The sequence below is a fragment of the Gossypium hirsutum genome, chromosome A08, assembly GCF_007990345.1.
Source record: "Gossypium hirsutum isolate 1008001.06 chromosome A08, Gossypium_hirsutum_v2.1, whole genome shotgun sequence".
Lineage (NCBI taxonomy): Eukaryota > Viridiplantae > Streptophyta > Magnoliopsida > Malvales > Malvaceae > Gossypium > Gossypium hirsutum.
In genome coordinates, this window is record NC_053431.1 from 2,843,663 (window position 1) to 2,865,745 (window position 22,083).

The 22,083-nt window shown below is 30.7% G+C and overlaps 1 protein-coding gene and 1 long non-coding RNA gene across 2 annotated transcripts; both read right to left on the reverse strand.

Annotated features, from left to right (window-relative positions):
* Positions 1 to 795: 795 nt before the first annotated feature.
* On the reverse strand, positions 796 to 3,930 carry LOC107926137 (probable 1-deoxy-D-xylulose-5-phosphate synthase 2, chloroplastic). Its single transcript, XM_016856938.2, has 10 exons — positions 3,808 to 3,930; positions 3,530 to 3,721; positions 3,283 to 3,447; positions 3,043 to 3,193; positions 2,676 to 2,947; positions 2,314 to 2,587; positions 1,911 to 2,218; positions 1,547 to 1,828; positions 1,175 to 1,462; positions 796 to 1,096 (listed from the first exon to the last, which is right to left on the reverse strand). Exons 1-10 carry the CDS (start codon positions 3,892 to 3,894, stop codon positions 938 to 940), a joined length of 2,178 nt encoding a protein of 725 aa, XP_016712427.2. The 5' UTR covers positions 3,895 to 3,930; the 3' UTR covers positions 796 to 937.
* A 15,926-nt stretch (positions 3,931 to 19,856) lies between these two features.
* Positions 19,857 to 21,038, reverse strand: LOC107926122 (uncharacterized). Its single transcript, XR_001692151.2, has 2 exons — positions 20,472 to 21,038; positions 19,857 to 20,222 (listed from the first exon to the last, which is right to left on the reverse strand). It is a non-coding gene; the product is annotated as an uncharacterized lncRNA (long non-coding RNA).
* Positions 21,039 to 22,083: the final 1,045 nt, after the last annotated feature.

The following is a 22,083-nucleotide window of genomic DNA, read 5'->3' on the forward strand; positions in this document are numbered from 1 at the left end:
ATGGATTAAAGGTTACTTTATGAAATTAGATTCGTGTTCTAAATATAGAAGTCTTATTCAACCTTTAAAGAGGTAATAACTGAGGCAGTTATGTGAAAATGCAATGAGCAATGTTCATTGCTCATAACACTCCGCATATCAGATAACTTGTCTAATTTGAAGTTGACAATCTTTTCGATAAAATCAATTAGATAGTGACTTAGATGATTTTATGGACCTATGTTGGCCCATATTTGAAAGACCAACTTGTGGAGCGATAAATCTTTGAATATTGAATCAATTCAGATCAAGCAAATTGGATCCATTGTTTTGTGAAGATTAACTTGACCGAGTTGAAAACATATCTTGGAGATCTTTGATTTATTATATATTTTGTAAGGATATTGTAAAGCCTTCTTATGAGGCTATTTTAATGAGATCTTAATTGTAATTGATTTTATCTTAGCAAGTTTTAAACTCTTATATAGTAAGGGTGGAGTGTGAGCACTTAATTTGTTCATTAAAAATTCATTATTAAGTAAACAAGTGAGTTACTTGGTTTACGAGCTAAGTTTTTAGGAGAAAACCTTAGTGAAGAGAAATCTTGATCTTAGGTGTGAAATTGTAGCTGTAATACCAGTATTTGATAAAACTTAAATCACTATTTATACGAGGTTTAAGATAGTGAATTATCTCTTAAAGTAAAGCTCGTAGATATAGAAAAACCAAACTATGTTAACAACTTTATTGTGTTGAACTTTGTTTTCTATAGTAGTGAAACTCTCATTTAGCTACGGCAAATATCAACTGAATTCTTTCAAATTAGATTATTCTTTTACCTTGATTAAGAAAACACTCAATTACATCCTGCTTTTACTTTACATCAAACTTTCATTTAATAAAGAGGTACAGGTACAGCATATACAGAAAATAAGTCCTAAAAGAATACATAAAGAGATCAATCTATAAGGTCGAGCTGGCGGACACCTCCCCTAGTGTGACCCAACGTAGACAAAACTGTGGCGGCAATATGCTTTGAGCTTAGCCCTGCCTCTTCAATTTGATCCTTTTGAGATCCATGGTCAATGTATTTATCTGGTAGTATCATTGGCCTCCACTGCACCATGTAACATTGATGTTAGAGCAATAACATACATTTCCACCAAGTATAAATTTTAATGGATATTAGTGTTACCTTAAGCTTGCCATCTAGTAGTCCATTCAAGCATAAGAAATGAGAAAAGTGGGTGCTGAACCCTCCGATTGATCCTTCTTCTGCGGTGATCAATATCTCATGTTCTCGAGCTAGTTGTCTCAGTAAATCTCCGTCAATTGGCTTACAGAAACGAGCATCCGCCACCGTTACAGAGATGCCAAGCATTTGTAACTGCTCGGCTGCTTTCATACAACTTTGTACTATTGTTCCATACCCCAAAATGGCCACCTTGCCACTTCCTTCTCTTAGTATTCTTCCCTTCCCAATCTAAACATTTTCAAATTTCGGGTTACGAACTTACGAGTGACTGTTTGTGACTAAAGAGATCTTAGTAGGATAACATTGATGTACCTCTAACGTTGTTCCTTTGTTGTTTGGTGGGAGAATGGTGCCGATGCCATTGCCTCTGGGGTGCCTAAAGCAGCTAGGACGATCATCGATGGCGGCTGCTGTGGCCACCATGTGCATGAGCTCAGTTTCGTCCGAAGGTGCCATTACCACCATATTAGGTAAACATGCCATGAAAGTAGTGTCAAATGCACCGCAATGGGTCGGTCCATCTGCACCCACTAGGCCAGCCCTGTCCATTGCAAATCTCACTGGTAGCTTTTGGAGATCAACATCATGAGCAACCTGAAATAATTAAACACTTTGTTATTATTAATTTTGATCACACCATTGCTTTCAAATTAGCTTATAATTAACTTGGAATTACTTGATCGAATCCTCTTTGTAGGAATGAAGAGTAAATGGCACAAAATGGTTTGAGCCCTTCAGAAGCTAGACCAGCAGCAAAAGTAACAGCATGTTGTTCAGCTATCCCGACATCGAAACATCGATCCGGGAATCGTTTTTGGAATAAAGAAAGCCCGGTTCCTCCACCCATGGCGGCATGGATTCCCACTATTTTATCATCTTCTTCTGCTTCAGCTATTAAAGACTCTGCAAAGTACTTAGTATACGAACATGTTTCCGACTTGCTCTTCATTTGTTTTCCGGACTTTGGATCGAATTTCACAACCCCTACAACAAGAAGAAAAACACCCGTGTTGGACACAATTCAAACGGAACTTATTTCAAGTCCAGGTGACATAGTGTTGAATTGTACTTATACTTACCATGCATTTTATCTGGTGCAACCTCAGCAGGGGCATAGCCTTTTCCCTTCTCGGTAATGACATGAATGAGAACAGGCCCTGGGGCTGGCATTGATCTAACTTCATTTAACACGTAAACAAGGTCTTCTACACTGTGACCATCCACTGGTCCTATGTAGTATAGTCCTAGTTCTTCAAATAGGCTAGCCCCTGAACCACCACCAACTCCTCTCATGTAGGAATCGAATTTGGCAGCGGTTTCATGTGTCTGTCCACCTATTTGCTTTGTGATACCCTATCAATATGTCAAAAAAACTAAATAAGCCCATTTTGTCTAGTTATCATAGTGAAGTATTTAGGGTCGAATAACCAAATTTATACACCTTTGCGGCTTCGCGTAGTTGACGAAACTCCCTGCATGATTGCAGCTTTGTTAAAGCTTTGCTAAGAGCTCCCACTGGAGGAGCCGGACCATCGACTGTGGCGGTCGGCAACGAAACTTGTTTATTATCATTCAAGATGATAATGAGATTTGAGTCAAGATAACCAGCGTTGTTCATTGCTTCATATGCCATTCCAGCAGTCATTGCTCCATCACCTATTACTGAAATTACATGATTGTTCTTCCCTAACAAGTCTCTCCCAACTGCCATTCCTGCCATAAAACAGCTCACCAGTATCAGCCTATCACGATCAATCAGATAAATATCGGCTATGAATATCTATGATGAAGAGCTTAGAACTGACTACCTAAACCAGCAGAAATGCTAGTAGAACTATGGCCAGCTCCAAAGGCATCATGAATGCTCTCTTCCCTTTTCGGAAACCCTGCTAATCCACATGTTTGTCGAATCAAATGCATCCTCGATCTTCTACCGGTTAAAATCTTATGCGGGTAGGACTGCAAATAACAAAATACAGTATGTTAATAACCCATCATACATCAATGGAAATAACTGTATTTAGCAGTAGACAACATAATGTTATTACCTGATGCCCAACATCCCAAAGTATCTTATCCACAGGAGTGTCGAAAACATAGTGAAGTGCCACTGTTAGCTCAGCCACCCCAAGGTTTGAACTGAGATGCCCACCAGTGTTTGACACTGTGTAAACCACCTCTTCTCGTAGCTCATCAGCTAACTTCCCAAGCTCCTATCGTTTTTCAATCAAGAAATTAATAATAAGTGATTAAAAATCTTAATAATTATAGTTAATGGTATAATTAATTATTTACCTCAATGGAAAGATTCTTCATATGAATGGGATGGTTTATGGTATTAAGAAGTGGAGTAGACGGTTTTTCTCCTGAGAAATTAAGCAACCTTTCGGTTCTTGTTGTTTGTTGTCCACGTTTATCCATGGTGTTCCTTTCATAGTTTGCATTCCCCGTTTCAAACTGAGCTGCTGTAACTCTATTGAATCGACACTGCAATCAACAAAGTCCATCAATGAAAAACTTGGAGGGAAAAAAAAAAGAAGAGAAAAACTTGGGCATTTTTTCAGATAACCGACCTTGCGATGGAAGCTAGAAATGGAATTATATCCATCTTGGGATTGGTGTAAAGGAAGAAAACTTGTTCTTAAAATAGAAGAAGCCATTATTGTTAAGGCAGTATGAAATGTGAAGTAAATGGCTGCGATGTAGGGGGGCATTTATAAGGCTAAAGAACACATCTCTTTCTTAGAAAAGTCTATCTACGTAACTAGGAAGCTCTCTTCCACGTGAAAAACCATGGATGATAATGCCCATGGTCTAAAGCCCCAATGCCAATCTTAAATTAATTATTATGGATATTTAGCCAATAAACTTTTGACACATTTCATCAAAGTACAATTTTTGGATTTTGAATATTTAGGATCCATATTAATCAATTATGGAGGAAAAATAGTATAAAATTGTGATTTTTAAAATATTATTTTTTATTTATAGATTATTAAATTTAAATATTCAGTGAATTCAAATATTTAAAAGATAAATTAATTAATTATAATTTAGATAATAATATTTATGTTTAATGTTATAACACATGTAAACCCGAATTTTAATTCTTATAAATTATATTTTGATTTTGAATTGGAAATTAAAGTTTTAATCAATTTGATTTCGTATTCACTTTTCGAATGAGATTGTTTGGTAGGTAAGTATGAAATAAATCCAAGATAAGTAGCTTTCGAAAATTTTAATGCAGATTGTACATATATATGATAAATAATTTTTTTGGTGCATAACTTATGGTACGAGAAATTTACTCTACACCATAAGATAGGGGTATAGTTAGGGGTTAACAGGGCATCCTAAAATAGAAAAAAAATTATTTAGGTTTTTTAAAATTTTTAAAATTTTAAATTAGTAAAGATGATAATATTTTGATTTAATCCTCTAAAAATTATAAAGATATGGGTTGTTAATAGAGGTGTGCATGGGCCGGGCCGGGTAGGCCCGTCCGAAATGTGGGAGGGTTTGGTAAAAAATATAGGCCCTAAAAATGGGCTTGGGAAAAAAAATAAGGCCCGTTTAAAAACGAGTCAGGCCTTGGGTAAGCATTTATTGCCTGGGCCCGGCTCGGCCCGAATTCACTACATGACAAAAAAAATTTTAATAATATTTTCTTATTGTTTTGACCCTATTTTGCTATTATTTTACTATTATGTTGCTACTATTTTGTTGTTATTGTTTGGATATTGTATAAAACTTATTTTATTGTTAATTTTTTTTATTTTAAAGACATTTGTTAATTTTATTATTATTTTAGAAATATTTACTTGTTAAGTTGTATCTATTTTAGTGTTATTTAAATATACATATTTTTTAAAATTTATTTTCAATTTGTTGAGAAATATTTATTTGATGTTTTTAGTATTTTTGATGGTTTATCTATATTTTAAACTTATATAAAAAAATATAAAAATTAATATGAGCGGGCCGGGTCAGGCCTGGGCTTAAAAAACGGGCCTAAAATTTTAGTTGGGCATGGCTCGAACCTAGCCCGGTCCGGCCCATGCACACCACTAATTATTAAAATGACCCTCCTAACAATATTTTCTAGCTTCGCCCATGCCATAAAAAGAATTAATCTGTTATTTGAACCCGCAGCATAGGTTTTTAAGTTTTTAAAAGAGTTGGGTACATTTAATATATATATATAATATGGTGGATGCATTATGTTTTTGGAATTTAATATCTATACTTTTATTTTTAAGAATTTAGTTCGTTTATTTTTTAGATTTTAAAATTCAAGTTGAACTATTATCACTTTTTAGATTAGTTCGTTAAAATTAAGTTCATTAGAACGTCATTTTTTAGTTATATTGCTACTAAACGAGTATTTTTTTTTATATTTTAAAATAACAACCAACAAATTTAACAAAAAAAATTAACAGTGTTAACAATTGGAATTGAATTTTAAAACCTAAAAAGAAGAGGGAGTAAATTTCTAAAAATAAAAGTATAAGGACTAAATTTTAAATTTAAAAAGAATACAAGGACCTCTGAATATTTTAACCTTTTGAATTTTGTCCATCAGAGGGGGTGCAACACTCATAATTAAGGGTGTTCAATCGGTTAATCGGTCTCGAACTATCATTAACTGACCTTTTTAAACCCTTAACTGTTAACTGAACTGAACTTTTTTTATTAATTCGGTCGGTTAACTGAATTAACCGAAGTTTATATATATTTTTTATATTTGATTAAAACAAGTATAGAACATATCAAAAATTAACCGACTTAACTGACCGATTAATTTATATTTCTAAAAAATAAACTGAACCGACCAAATACTTATATATTATAATATTATTTATTAAATTCGGTTAACCGACCGATTTTGAACCGAATTAACCGTTAACTGAACTTTCAAAAAATTATTAACCGACCCCAACCAAATTAATTCGATTAACCGACCGATTATCCAAATTCAATCAATTAACCGGATAATTCTATTTTACCCGAAATTTACATACCCCTACTCTTAATATAGGAACAATCTAAACCTACTATAACAACAAAAATTGAGCAAGGATTTTAATGGTTTGAACAAGTTATCTAATAATAAAAGCATACACGGACATAATTGCATGTACGAATTTTCAAAATAGTACAACGACATATTGCTCCCTTGACTTTGACACAAAGGAGATCTTTTTTGTAATTTTCCCTGGATTCACAAATTAATAGTTTCACAAAAATTATTACTTGGGCTTGAAAACTTCAATTTCATCCATTTTTATTATCATAGTTTTTCAATTTTGAAATTTCAGTTTTTACGGAAATAATAGACATGAAATTTATTAGATTAAATTTTATTATTAGTCTCGTACTATGCGTAAATTGTAAACTTAATCTATATTTTCTAATTTTATCATTTTTAATATCTATACTTTACGAGTTTAAGATTTTACCCTCAACTCAAAGAGTAGTTCTTAAGTCTATAAATTAAAATAAACATAGCCTTTTTCGTGAATATTATTTGAAAATAAGAAGTTAACATTTTTTTTTTCGCTTAATCAAAGAATAGCAGCTATCAAAGCTGCATGCTGCAGCTTTGGGAAATGCAACTATCAAAGTTAACATGGTATTGCATATGTAATAATGTATTTGTCGTATAAAATTTTGGAAATAGTAGAATTTAACGATTGCCTTTTGGGTGAAGACTAAAGTTTCAACATTTGAAAAGTATAAAGACTAAAAATAACCAAATTTGAATATAAAGGCTAAATCTAAAACTTACATATAATATAGGGACTAATATCATAATTTGAACTTGCATTATTAGAGAGCTAGAAGACTTTCTCTCTTTCTTTTCATATTCTTTATTACACATTTATGTTCTAAAAAGAAATAATAGTTACGTAATTATATTGGAGATCCTCAAATAATGACTTATATTTTAAATTGATCATCGAGCTTCAAATGGTTATAAAAGAATATTCAAAATATCAGTATTAATTAGGTGATTTCGTTAACTTAAGTGTCGATTATTAATTTGAATGTAACATTGAGCATATTTAAAACATATAAATTAAATTTTAAATGCCCCTGAATTAAGAAAATAACCCTCATAAATTTTAATAACAATTTATATTTTCAACTCGTTAAATTCAAACTTAATTGACACTTTTATTTATTTATTTCGAAAAAATGGCTTAATGCATAATTTAATGATTGAGTTTGACACTTTTTCCTAATGCGGTATTTTTGTTTTTTTGTCTAATGCAATAACTTTTTAGTGTTTATTTCAGGTTGTAGAATTTATTATATGAAAATTCATAATTAGCTGTTAATATTAATAATTAACTTTCATCAAATCAACTCTAAAATCAAAATTAAATCATATCCATTAAATTATATTCGACAAATTAAATACAAGATTAAACAAAGTCAAAATCATGAAAAGTTCAAATCTAATAATTTTAGCAATTAACGCCATTTAATCAACTCTAAACTACGAATTAAATACTAAAAAGTTAATACTATTACCTTTGAGTGCCAAAATATATAACTTTTTATAAAATACACGTATTAAATTAGATAAAAATAATACAGATATCATATTAAAAAAATATCAAACTCATATGCTAAATAATATATTAAGCCAAAAAATTCAAATTGAGTGGATGTTATTTGTTTTGGGTCTACATCGTACGAGGGAAGGTTGAAGCTTGAAAAGTAGGAAGCCTCACCAATCACTGTTTTGTCTCAAACACCTGATATTAAAATATTAAAATATACTTATAATACAAACATTAATAGCGTAATTTATACTTTTATAATTAGAGAGCTTTAAAATTTTATGTGCTTACACTCTTTGATTTCATACTTGTTTTTCAAATTATAATTTATATTTAAAATTTTTCTTTAAACATTTTTTTTAGTTAAAATTAAAGGGTATTCACTATCGATAGTAATGACTAACTCCCTCACCACGTATGCTTTCCAAAAAGGTAAATTGTTGGTCACAAAATATATTCTATTCTCATGAACGAGGATCAAACCTTCAACCATATGATTAAAGGACAAGATGAACAATCACCACGGCACACTTTATACTTCTTCAAACTTTAAATTGCTATAAAAAAAATCTTTAAAATATTAGTACTATATCAATTAGATCAGTTCATTAACTTAAGTGTCATGTAACATATTTGAAATGCATGAGTCAAATTTAAAGCACATACAAATCTATCGTAATCTAACGTTTTAAAAATAATAATTCTCATAAAATTTCATAATAATTTATTTTTTAAACACGTTAAATTCAAAACCTAATCGATATTTTTATTCATTTATTTATTTTAAAACATAAAATCCAATTGAGTGGATGTTATTTGTTTTGGGGCTAACATCCTACAAGGGGTAAGTTGAAAAATAAGAAGCTCATGAATCACGATTTTGTCTCTAAGCACCACAAATTTTTGTTAATATGTTTTTATTTTGTGTTCTAAAAAATAAACACAAATTTCTGGTATTCACAGCATGTATCATGCTTGCATCTAAATTATTTTGAGTGGACAAGGTCCACACGCCTCTCCATAATTTTATTAAATAACATCCATGTTTCGATGGAAGTTTATAGTAAGTGTTATAATAGATATCGATAATAGATTTTATCGTGAAATTTTTTTTTGGAAAAAGTTACGAGTGGAGAAGGAAAATTTCACTAATGTTGAAAAATAAATGATACAGAAGGAGTTTTGACTATATTTATTTTTAAGGGTTGAAAAACCCAGTTCTAATCAAAGTGAAATAGAAGAAAAATAGTTCTATACGTATTTAACTTGTGCTGTATTTATTTTTTTAACAAGTGACGGGATTTGGGTCACAGAAACTCTAACAATAGCAATGAAATCAACACCCAAAAGAGCTAAATTACATTTTGGTCATTAAATTTTAAAAAATAAAATAATCATTAAATTATTTGAAAGTTTTCATTTAACTTACTGAATTGTTAAAATCGTTGTTGTATCATTTGCACCAATCGAAAGCTCTCATTTCCTTTCTCTTCTACAATTCAAATTTTTTTCATAAAACAACTTTGAATGTATACAAACCAAAATCCAAGCAACTTTCTTTTGCAATCTCCGACACGGATCGCTATAACAACTTGGATTTTAGGTATGTTCTTTTATTCATTGATGGGTATTAATCCACTATACCAATCGTTCAATCATCTCTAAATTTTGAAATCTGAAAAGTAAAAAGATTAAATTCTAAATTTTCAAAAAGTAGATATACTTATAACATATTTTAAATTATATTTTTTTACAAGTAATATCATAGGATTAATAATTAAAATGAAAATAATCTTAAAGTAGTCAAAACCAGAAAGTATCAAAGACCAAAGAGTAGTCTAGTCCAATCCAATCTAAGTATGAAACCTGTATTATAAGTGCATGGTTTAAACCCTAATTACAGTCACAAAGCAATTAAAATAAACCCAACAATTCTTAATTAACAGTTCCATGTTTGAAGCAAGTCCAAGAAAAAAAAAGAAAGGATTTTGCAGTCCAAAAATATAAATGATTTACTCATAAAGCTAGTCAAATTCAACATAGAACAAGGGAAAGAAAGGTTGTTCATGTTTAACCAAAAATAAATAAATTTTTACCTGTATGTATACCAGAGGCTGATGGTAGAAAATTCGGAAGGTCTATGGGCACGAACAACCGTTCAGGGTTCATACTGAGTCAAACACCGTTCACTGATTCATAGCTACGGCATGATCGTTTAGCAGCAAAGATTCTAATGCTTGAGTATTTGGAAAATAGCATCTCCAATATGGCCTGTGGAGCAAAGGGAAATAAGAAACTAGAGAATGCTAAGGAAAAGGGTGGTCAACCGCACATGAGATTAGCACCCGGCCTAAAATCAGCTAGCAATAGGCAAAGGGGCTTAAACTTGAATGTAAGACCACACAAAACTCAATACTTTAACATTCTCTCTCACTTGTAACTCAACAAGGGTTTGCACGAGGACGACCTCACAAGGGGATGGACACAACTACTTATGAGATTTAGGATAACACCACTTAAGGAGCTCGAATTAAATTGTTTATGTAGTGCTCTACTGTAGGCTCGGAATAACACAATCTAGAACAGAGCTTTTCGAAACCAGTAATCTCAGAGAATAGTTTTCGACTAAATCTAAGTTAAACGATGCTCGGAAAGAAGTTACCTGATACTAGTTTCTCCACCTGCATCAGAAAATGATGAAGATGTCATATCAGGACAAACAGTTAACATCATTTTATGATAAAGAGTGGTTAGTTCTGGAAATTTGCAATTGAGATTCATCATTTATGGCAACACAAGCCATAATCATCTTCAGCCGAGCCATTGACATACGAACCTATGAAAATGTGTATGTATGTATGAACTAAAAAAGTGTTTCACTTTATCCTAGAAAACAGGCAAATTTTACTTCTTTTTGTTCGACCAAAACACGCAAAGTTAAAGGACTAATGCAAATTTGTGTCTTTGCTCAAATGGTTTTTTAAGAATGTTTTTATATCTTTTTTAGGTTTTGGTGATTAAATTTCTTAGTATTTTAATTGTCTTTAAAATATTAATATTGTATTAATTCAATCATTTCATCAATTTAATCATCAGTTTAGACGTTAAATATCAACTTAAATATGACATATAGCATTTTAAAAATACATAGATCGAATTATAAATGCTTATAAATCTACTGGATGAGCGTGTTAAAAAGAAAAACCTTCGAATTAATTTATTTTCCTACCATTATTTATGCTATATTTTAATTTAAATTATTAGCATCATTAAAAAATTTATTAATCAACTCATTATTTTTTAAAATTTAGGTCTAACTAAAAAATCACTTGGTAGCCATGCAACTAAAAAATGACCTTATAATGAGCATAATTTAACAATGTTAATAATTAAACCTTGTAAAAAGGAGTAGATGGAGGTGCAAGGAGGGCTAGTTCACCTAAACAAGTAGAAAGCCAGGGAATAAGGAGTGAGGTACAAGAGTAAGGTAGTAGAGGAAGCTAGAAAGCTATATAATGCTTAGGGTTGCTGAAGGGCCAAAAGTTCCCTTCTCCATAGCAACGGAGGGTATTTATAGGAGAAGGTCTTGAGGCTGGTGATGCCACGTCATCGACAATACATGTGGTGGCCCACTCGTGTGGTCAGGTAGGTTGGAGGCTGGTTGTCCTTATGCATGGTATTGCTTTGACATTCCTTGGTATGAGGTACTACAAGGTTGTTATACTTGTGGTCCTTTAGCGGTCTCTTCTAGGAGGTGAGTGTGTTCCTTAAATGTAGGTGGCTAGGAGCAAGAGGTGTGTAACAACCTATTTTCGGTGGTACCAAAAATGATGGTTTCGAAACATCATTATCCGATGATTAAGTTCGTAAATATTATTAATTAATATTTATGAGAAAATTATAGTACTACATTGAATTTTGGTTTGACAAATTTGTTAATTGAATAGTTAGTTAAGGTACAAGTGTTTTGATCTTAAAGTTAGTGGTGTTGAAATATAAGGTATCGAGACCTTGTTTTTGTAAATTGGACTTGTAAATGTTTTTATTAAATATTTATGGAGTTATTATACAAATAAATTAAATTTTAGATAGAAAATTTTACCAAATTATTGATTAATTAAGGTACAAAGATTAAATGATAAAAGTGGTAAAAGTTAATTGTTATTGATTTTTATTAGTTAAAAGGGTTAAATAATATTTAACCAAGGTTTAATTAGGCCATTTTTAATAATAGTGGACGGTTTGGTGGAATGAATTAATAAAATTAAAATTTTAAATTAAAGAATAAAATAAGTTTAAAACAAAAGTAATGGAAGCCACCATCTTTATTTTCCTTCTCTCCACCGTTTGCAAGAAAAAAAGAAAGAAACAAAGGAAATCATTTTTGAAGTTGAAAGTTCGGCCAAACGTAAGTCACTCAGTTAGTAAGTTTAATTTAGTTTTTTTTTGTGTAATTTTTATGTTTTTGAAGTTCTGGGAGTTTGATTTAGTTAATCTGTGGATCAATTTGTGACTTTTAAACTTTTCTAAAGTTGACATTGATGATTTCTTAAAGTTTTTGATGTTGTTTGGTTAGATATGAAAAAGGACTAGTTTGTAAAGTAAAAATTGTTAATTTTGACGATGTTGTTTGGTTAGATATGAAAAAAGGACTAGTTTGTAAAGTAAAAATTGTTAATTTTGACTATAGGAACTAATGTGAATATTTTGAAATTGATATGAAATTTTTATAATTATAGATATTAGAGGGTTGCAGAAGGATGAATTTGAGATCGGTTTTGAAATCGAGGCTCAAATTTGAAAATAATGCAATTAGGATTTTAGGGATTAAATTAAATAAAATGCAGAACTTTAGAGGACATCCAAAAAATAAAATTGAATTGATATATGTTTATAATAGATTGTTATAAGATGTTTAAAATTGATAAATCATAATAAATTATTGTAGATCGGAAGTTAAATCAACCGGAAGATAATTGAAGAAAAAGGAAAATTGTAGATTAGTCCCCAACTTTGTGTTGTTGTTGTTTTATCAGGTAAGTTCATATGAGATTTATTGTATTCTATTATTATGCTCAAATTGTGTGTTTTTACTTATTAATTTATATACAAGTCTAATTTTAGTGATTTTGGCATCTAAAGGACTAAACTATAAAATATGAATCATATGGCAACTATGAGTTGATATGAGATATAGAATGGTAAATAAACGATTATATGGATTGTACGATATGTATAACTATTTTAGATAGATTGAATTGATACGGAAATGGTAATTAAAGCCGTGTTGATGTATAAGAACTTGAATCGAGTTGATTATGTTGCAAAATGAGTATGATTGACACGTGGCATGAATAAGATTTGAATTATATGTTCATGAAATGAGTATGATTGGGATGATATATATTATGTTATATTGAATTGTTGAATATCTATAGGTGATTTTTATTATAAATATAACATCCCTAACCCGTATTCGTCGCCGGAATAAGATTACAAAGCATTACGGGGTTTACAGATCAATTAGACAGAAATTTCAAACGTTTCATTACATATCAATATTCATAACAAAACCAATCAAAATCATATATACTGTCCCTTATACTAGCCCTCAAGGCTTGAAATAAACATTAGAAACAAGTCAGGACTAAATAGGAAACTCAAAGAATTTTTATAAAAAAAATAGAAAATTTTCAAAGCTGCAGGGGTCACACGGCCGTGTGACTCACACAGTCAGGAGACATGCCCGTGTCTCAGGCCGTGTGGGCATTCAAAATAGGGACATACGGCCGTATATCAGCCCGTATCCGTGCTCATTAACTCTCTGACTTGGGTCAATTAGCCAAGTCACACGCCCGTGTGCTAGGCCGTATGAGCATACTGACTTGCATTCTTAAGAAGATATAAGGGACGCATGGCCATGCGTCACACACGACTAAGACACACGTCTGTGTCTCTGCCTGTATGGACAAAAATAGCCAATTGTCCAAGCCATATTTCTCACCTAATTTGACACCAACCTAGACTCAACATATTAGACATCAACAAGCCATAATAAGGCATTCAAAACAAGCTAAAATCAAGTCTTAAACATGTATTATCACCACATACAACCAATATGCCCTTAGGCATCTCAATTGACAACTTAAAAACATGTCAACCAAGTACCCAAACTTACCTAATTAATTTACCTAACAAAGTTACCAAAGTTCATTACAATTCAAATGCATACATACATATATCACTCATACTAACATCAAAATTATACTTTATTCTCATACCAATATGTAAGTTGGTTATATAAACAAAATATTATTCATAATATTTACATAGGCCAAACTTTGACCAAGACTGCACAAAAGCCTATTGTAACACCCCCTAACCCCGAACCGTCGCCGGAACAGGGTTACGAGGCATTACCGAACATATCAGATAACTTACGAATAATTCAAAAATAAAATAACATTCATGGTATAATTTAATAACTAAGTCCCCATAATGAACTCTCGAAGTCTAAAACATGTATTAAAAGTGAAACGGGACTCGTTCAAGTACTTTGGAAATTGTTTTTTTTTTTGTTTTTTTTTTTATAAATTTCGACAGTATTTCTGCTTATTTTTGCATAAAACCTCCTGCAATTAAAACCGTATCCATTTCAAACATAACCAATTCAACCAACTCATTTCACATACTCATTTTCTATTCTAAATACCTTCTAATCAAACTCAATCAGTATAATATCAATTTAAATTTAACAATGTACTAATTAAATTGAAATGGATAAACTTCTTTCATTATAATTCTTAGACTTGTAATACTAACATTTTTAACCATTTATATTTAAAACATAATAACCTTTATACACATCCTATGTACATGCCACATTACCAAAAGAAAATATGCATCACCAAAAGTTTGCTGAAGTCGGGTCTGGCTTTGGATGCTGGTTCAGTACTTGACTTCTACAACCTGCGCACAGAAACAACCGTACGCTGAGTATGCATATACTCAGTGATATCACTATAATTCAATTTATAATTAAATACATTAAATCACACACATACTTTTACATTACAATTATCATCACTTAATGAACAATTCAATCTTTTTATGTTATCATTTGATTATATATATACCATTCTTATTTCTTTATTTCAATTCTCACCTTTCACATATGCCATATCATTCAAATTTAGTTTTATCAGTAAATTTATTTCATTTGTCCCTATTAACTTGACTTGGACTCAGCGGATACACGGATTCCAACCAACACACTAGTACTGCACATTGTGCCTTAACGGTACACAGTACTTAAACAGTAATCAGTAACGGTAGCAGTAACAGTATTCAACACACAAAGTGCTAAATCTGTAATAGTAAAGGTAACAGTATTCGACCCACAAAGTGTCGAATCAATAACAGTAACAGTAACAATAGTCAGTACATAAGTGCCTGATCAGTAAACCGGCAAAAACCCGTACTCTTCCATATCCTATGGCATGCCAACTATATCCGACTAGCCCGACTAGTTAATAGGGTATTTAATTCACTTTTCAGTACAATTTCCATCTCAGTTCAGTATCAAATATAATTCCCTATTTCAATCAGTTTCACAGTATTGCAGTAATTCATTACTTCGATAATTTCACAGTTCAATGCAGTACACATAACAATATTCAGTAACTTCACAATTCAATTCAGTACTTAAAACAATATTCAGTATTCTATAATTCAGTTCAATATCAGTCTCAATTTCAGTACTCAATCATAAATTTATCATTTTACTAAATTAAACACATAATAATGATAAAGTTTGAATTATAGTGATACAAACCAGAATTCTTGTAACACCCCTAACCCGTATCCGCTGCCAGAATAGGGTTTCAGAGCATTACTACCATTTACAGATCACTAAAAAAAACTTAAGTACTTACCGATTCAATGCATCATATAAATAAATATATTACCATTCAATCAACAGTTTTGACACTTGTATAAGCATCAAACAGCAGCATTGTTAGTATACTTGCACATATCTCATATAAATTCAACATTGATATATTTATTTTCTCGACATATCGCACTTGAGTTTAATAATAGTCTCAACTTACATAATTTCCTTGTATCAACATATCAAAGATAATCATATATGTACATGTCATGAAACATATCATGCTCTTACAGTTTCTTCATAAGCATATATCATTCATTTCATTATATCAATATTTCATGCTCTATCATTTCCATATATTTTATGTATATTTATTCCGGTAATAGTTTATATCAAACTTAACATAAATTATATTCCATGTACTTATACTTATTCCGTTTATCTATCTTTATAATTATTTCATATAACCATTCGTCATCTGATACATATTACCTAAATATCAATTGTTCAACAGATGTCATAGCGTCTCCCATCCACGGTCTTATTTATCTTTGACATAATGCCATAGTGTCTTTCAACTATGGTCTTACTCATTTTTTGTCATGTTGCCATGGTATCTTTCAACCATGGTCTTATTCATTTCATGTCACGCTGCCATGGTATCTTTCAACCATGGTCTTACTTATTTCCCGTCATGTTGCCATGGTATCTTTCAACCATGGTCTTACACGTTTCATATCAGGCTGCCATGGTATCTTTCAACCATGGTCTTACACATTTCATATCAGGTTGCCATGGTATCTTTCAACCATGGTCTTACACATTTCATATCAGAGAGCACACTCCCGCGAACCTCATCCTTACAGTGGGATTACCAGTCCAGGCTAAATCCCCTGTAATATAAACTCATAGAGTATTGTCGGGATTACCAGTCCAGGCTAAATCCCCTGCAACAATAATTACTCTAATGAGCTTGGATCTGAATTACCAGTCCAGGCTAAATTCAGACCCTAATTCGGATTACCTGTCCGGGCTAAATCCATTTACACGTATTCTTCGGGAGGGCTATATCAGGATAGGATCACCCGTCCGGGCTAGATCCTTTTTACCATCAATTCCTTTTCAGAGATCCATCGAATTTTCCTTTCATTCAACCGGAATTTCTTCCTCTTTTATCAAATATGTCAATGTTTCATAAAATTTCATATAATGAACATTCAAATCATATTCATATCAAAAACATGCATTTCAAGCATTTAAGAATACAATTCAAGTTACATGAACTTACATCATTGCTTGTTTGTGTTTATAATTTCAGTAATCCGATATCTTTTCTTTTCCACGATCAAGTCTCATATTTGAGTCGTCTGGATCTTTATAAATAAATTTGATCATCATTTTCATTCATTTCATATTCTAATGCATTTAATTAATGCTCTAGGTAAAATTATTATTTTGCCCTTAACTTTTAATTAATGACGATTTCGCCCTTAGGGTCAGGAAAATAAAATTCTTGCAATTTAATCCTTATTTCCAGCTATTATTCTCATATATATATTGATAACAATCCATGAATTCTATAAAATATCAGAATTTTCCATAATTTCAACACTTTGCAATTTAATCCCTAAAACATGTTTTCCCCCGATCTTGAACTAAATTAATAATTTCATTCAATTTTGTAATTTAAATAATAAAATAATCCATTTCATGCAATTTGGTCATTTCTGACATTTTTACAAAATTGCCCATAAAGTTTTATTTTTATTCAATTTAGTCCCTGAGCCTAAAATATGCAAATTAGCCATGCTAGATGAATATTCATACATATTTTTCCTCCTCCTCCTCTCCATTCCACATCCTTAATGTAGATAACACACTTGTAAGTAACATTATCCATAATTTTTATTATTTACTTTTATGAATATTCAAGCTGTCCATCTATGTCATAGTCACTAAATTATTTATATCTAGAGCTCTAGAACTCTAAATTAAGATCCGATAATTTTACCTGAAACTAGACTCATATATATTCTTACCATAAAATTTTCAGAATTTTTGGTTCATTCAATAAGTACAGTTTATTCTTTAAAGTTACCCCTATTCTGCTGTTTGACAGTTGTGACCCTTCTTCACTAAAAGTTAATTATCTTCTCGTAAAGAATTCGAATGATGTTCCCGTTTATTTATATTGAAACTAGGCTCATTCAAGATTCTAAAAATATAAATTTAAGCCCATAATTATGATTATCCAATTTTTTATGATTTTTCAAAGTCAGAACAGGGGAACCTAAAATCATTCTGATGTTGTCTCACAAAATTTATTATATCTCATGATTTACAAATCTATTGCTTACACTTTTTCTTCTATGAGAAACTATACTCAATGATCTTTAATTTAATATTTTTTTTATCTTCTAATTCGATTTATACAATTTATGGTGATTTTTCAAAGTTAGTCTACTGCTGCTGTCCAATACTGTTTTAGTACAAGATATTAATTACCATGTTATAACAACCTTATTTTCTTTTCTACACCATTTCTCATCACTTTCTCTTATTTTCTCTTCACTAACATATCAAGAACATAAGACCTTATGTAAGAAAACTCTACTATAACATCATTTCCATGTTTTATCAATAATAACAAACTTAAAAACATATTGAAATCTTGATATACTTACCTTGTTCTATTGATACTAATCTTTAACTTGATTTTCTCTCTCCTCCAGCTTCTATTTCTTGAATCCAACTTGATATTCTAACTCCCCATGGCCTCCTTAACATTTCTCTCTCTTAGTAGCAATGAAAATTCTTTTGATTTCTAGGTGGAAATGGTGAATTTTTGGTGGAATGACCAAATTGTAAAGAAAAGAAAATTTCTTTCTTTTCCTTCTCTTCTAACGTTGGCTGCATGCATGGAAAGATGATGATAATTCTTCATTTTTCCTTCCTTTTATACTAAATAATTAATAATAAAATAATAATAAATATCTCATTAAAATAATATATATCTAATTAAATAATCATAAAATATCATCAACATCATCATTACTTTCTAGATTTCTCGCTCTTCCAATTGACCATTTTGCCCTTTATTATCTTTTAAAATTCCATCCTTGAGTCATCATTTAATTTTGGTAAAATTGTAATTTAGTCCCTCATAGTTCTTCACCTATTCAATTTGGTCCTAATTCATCCATTTTCCTTAGTTTCTAGATCATTCCACTCTTAAAATATTTACACTATTGGTCCTTTAACTTTTTCATATTTACACTTTAACCCCTTAAATTTTGAGTATTTACTCTTGTGCAACAAAACTTTTCTCACTTTTACAATTTAGTCCTTTCTTGAATTAATATATCATAATATACTTCTTAATATTGACATAACTCAAAATTTCCCTTTATGTCACTTTATTTCCTTATTTTACTATATCAAGGATAATATCTTACTGTAAAAATTTTCAGGGTATTACAATTCTCTTCGAATTTAATCCTTGACGATCTTTTCTTTTCCTTTTTTGGCCGATGCTTCAGGCTCGATATTAGCTACGGACAATTAAAATAGTTTCACAATCATTAACACAACACAATTTAATTGCTGAAATTTTTATCTAACTTTTACTTTAATTCCAATTTAATACTAACTAAACCTATATATTTTTCTTTCTCAATTCATACCTTTTTGCTACTTAATTTCTTGGCAAACTCACATTTAACTATTTAATTTTTATCATATTTTCATAATTTCGAATTTATTTCAATTTAATCCCTAAAACTCAAAACTTATTGCTTAGTTTACAATTCAATCCTTTATTCAATTCCAATCAAAATTTCTATCAAATAAACCCCCAATTCCATCATTTGTTCAACATAAACCCTACTAAAAAATCTTTTAACTTTCAAAATTTCAACTTAAATCCAAGAATATTTCACTCTAGAATTCCAAAAACATCAAATTTATAAGAAAATGACTTGCTTAAACTTACCAATTAAACTTCAAGCTTTAAAACCTCAATTTTCCATTTCTTCTTCTTTCTTTTTTCTTTCCTGCTCTGTTTCGAAATGTCCTCTATCACTTTTTGCTTTATTTCTTTTGTTTTATGTTTTCTTTTCTTTTTATTTCATTTACTTTATTTTATATTTAAGTTAATTAATAATTATAAAATATTTATTTTAATAACAAATATAATTAATACATTTGTACTGTGAGACACAAATTTTACCCGGGCTACCTAGTCCTAGCCCAAATACCCAATTACAGCCCATACACATAAAAAACAAAATAACAAACCCAAAAAATGAAACTAACCCCCCAAAAAATAGACCCAAATACAAACCCAGATTAAACATGCCCGATAAGCTCAGGTTTTTTGGAATTTCGGAAACCCTAGGGTTTCCATTTTCCCTTGGGCCACAGCCCGCGTTCAACGCCCCTCCACCACGCACGTCGGTACACCAAGCACGACCCCTAGCCCGCATGTTGCACGCCCACGTCCGGCTTTCCTCCACGTCCTCACAACCTGCGGTTTGAGCAAGAGAAACAGCAGGAAACCGTTTGTATTTTGACTATAAAGCCTTCAAATTTTAATTGTAATGGTTACGTTTTTTTAATACAAAAGATACACAAAATCAATAGAGAACAACGAGAAGAATATTTTGAAGGTGATCATTTACTGTAATTTATTTCTTTTTTTTTCCTCTCTTTTTTTCCTTTTCATTCGGATCTAATACAAACACGAAGTATAAGAGAGAGAGAGGAAAAGTCTTACCGGAGTCGTGCTCGTGTCTACGGTGGCCGTGGCGTGTGGGATCTTTGACGGAGGCGGCGTCCAACGAAAAGGCAGAAGATGAGGCGTAAGTTGAGAGAGTATCTCAAAAGTTTTAGGTTTTTTTAAAACAAACAAGAATTGAAATGTTTTTTAAGCAAAAAAAAAAAGATTTTAAAACAAGTTTTAAATTAAAGCAATAAATTAAAATAACATGGGGGGGAGTCAGTACGCATGCTTGACCTGGCCCACACGCATTCTCCCCTTAAATGGGTAATTTCTGCAATCAGTCCCCCTCCTTCGCACTAGCGTTCAATTGAGCCATATTTAAATTTTTTAAATTCTTTTAAATTGTCACTGGAATTTGCGCACCGTTATAAATCAGTCCGCGCTGAAATGATTCGTTTTGAGGCATGGTTTATTTTTTTTCGTCCCTACAAATTCGCACGCATTGCGTTTTGGTCCTTGGCTTTAATTTCAATGTTATATTTTATTTATTAATTATCCCTTTAAGTTTGATTTTATTTCAATTGAGTTTACTTCCATTTCAATGTGTTTTTTTTTCCTTTGTTTTTATTTTGTTGTTTTTTAATCCACTTATTTTAAATTCTCTTTTATATATTTCTATGTTTTAAAAACTTATGTGATATTTAAATATTCTTATACATTTTATGTATTTACACATAATTTAGTTTTTTATAGGTATATATTATTGTTGTTATTATTTTATATAAATATTTTTCTTTAAAAAATCTATTTATGTATAATTTATTTCCTATAAAAACCTTATTTATCATTTTTATTATTTCAAATACTTTTATAAATTTATATTCTTATGTACCGATTACTTATAAGTTGTTTTTTTTTTAAATTGATATATGTTATTTTGTATATTATTTTACCTTATAATATTTATGTTAGATTGTTTTGTATATTACTAAATTTAAATTTCCTTTCATATAATACTTATTTTAAGATTTGTTTATATGTTATTATTTTATATATTATTTATCTTTTTTCCTATTTCAAATTTTCCACATTAATTACTTATCATAAAATTTTATGTAAATTAATTTTAAATTGTTGTATGTAATATAATTTCAAATTTCTTATTTGTTTTCGCATTGTTAATTTTAAACTCGTTTATCATCATTTTAAAATCCGTTGCATTTTATTTGTGTTGATTGGTTCTATATTTCTTTGAAAATCGTTTCTTCGGCACATAAGTTCTTGAGTGTCAATGTTAGCATTTGCATAATGTATGATGTGAGCTTATTACTATTGTGTATATTTTAATTTGTTTTTTTATATATTGTCCCTCATTTGTATACTACATTCACGTATATTGTCCCATGCTTATAATTTCGCCTATCATTCACGAGTGTCACATTACAATTGAAATTTACAATTTATTGATCCAAAATTTCCAATTTATTTCAAATCAAACAATGCGTTTTGAGCCGGCTTTATAAAATAAGGGAGATGTTTGATGTTTGGAACTTCGAGAAATCGTGCCCTAACGTGCTGGGTTTCAATTTTTCGTTTGTGCAAATAATCAAATATCCCTTTAAAATTTCGTTTGTGTTTTCTAGACGTCAAAACAAGGTAATGTTCT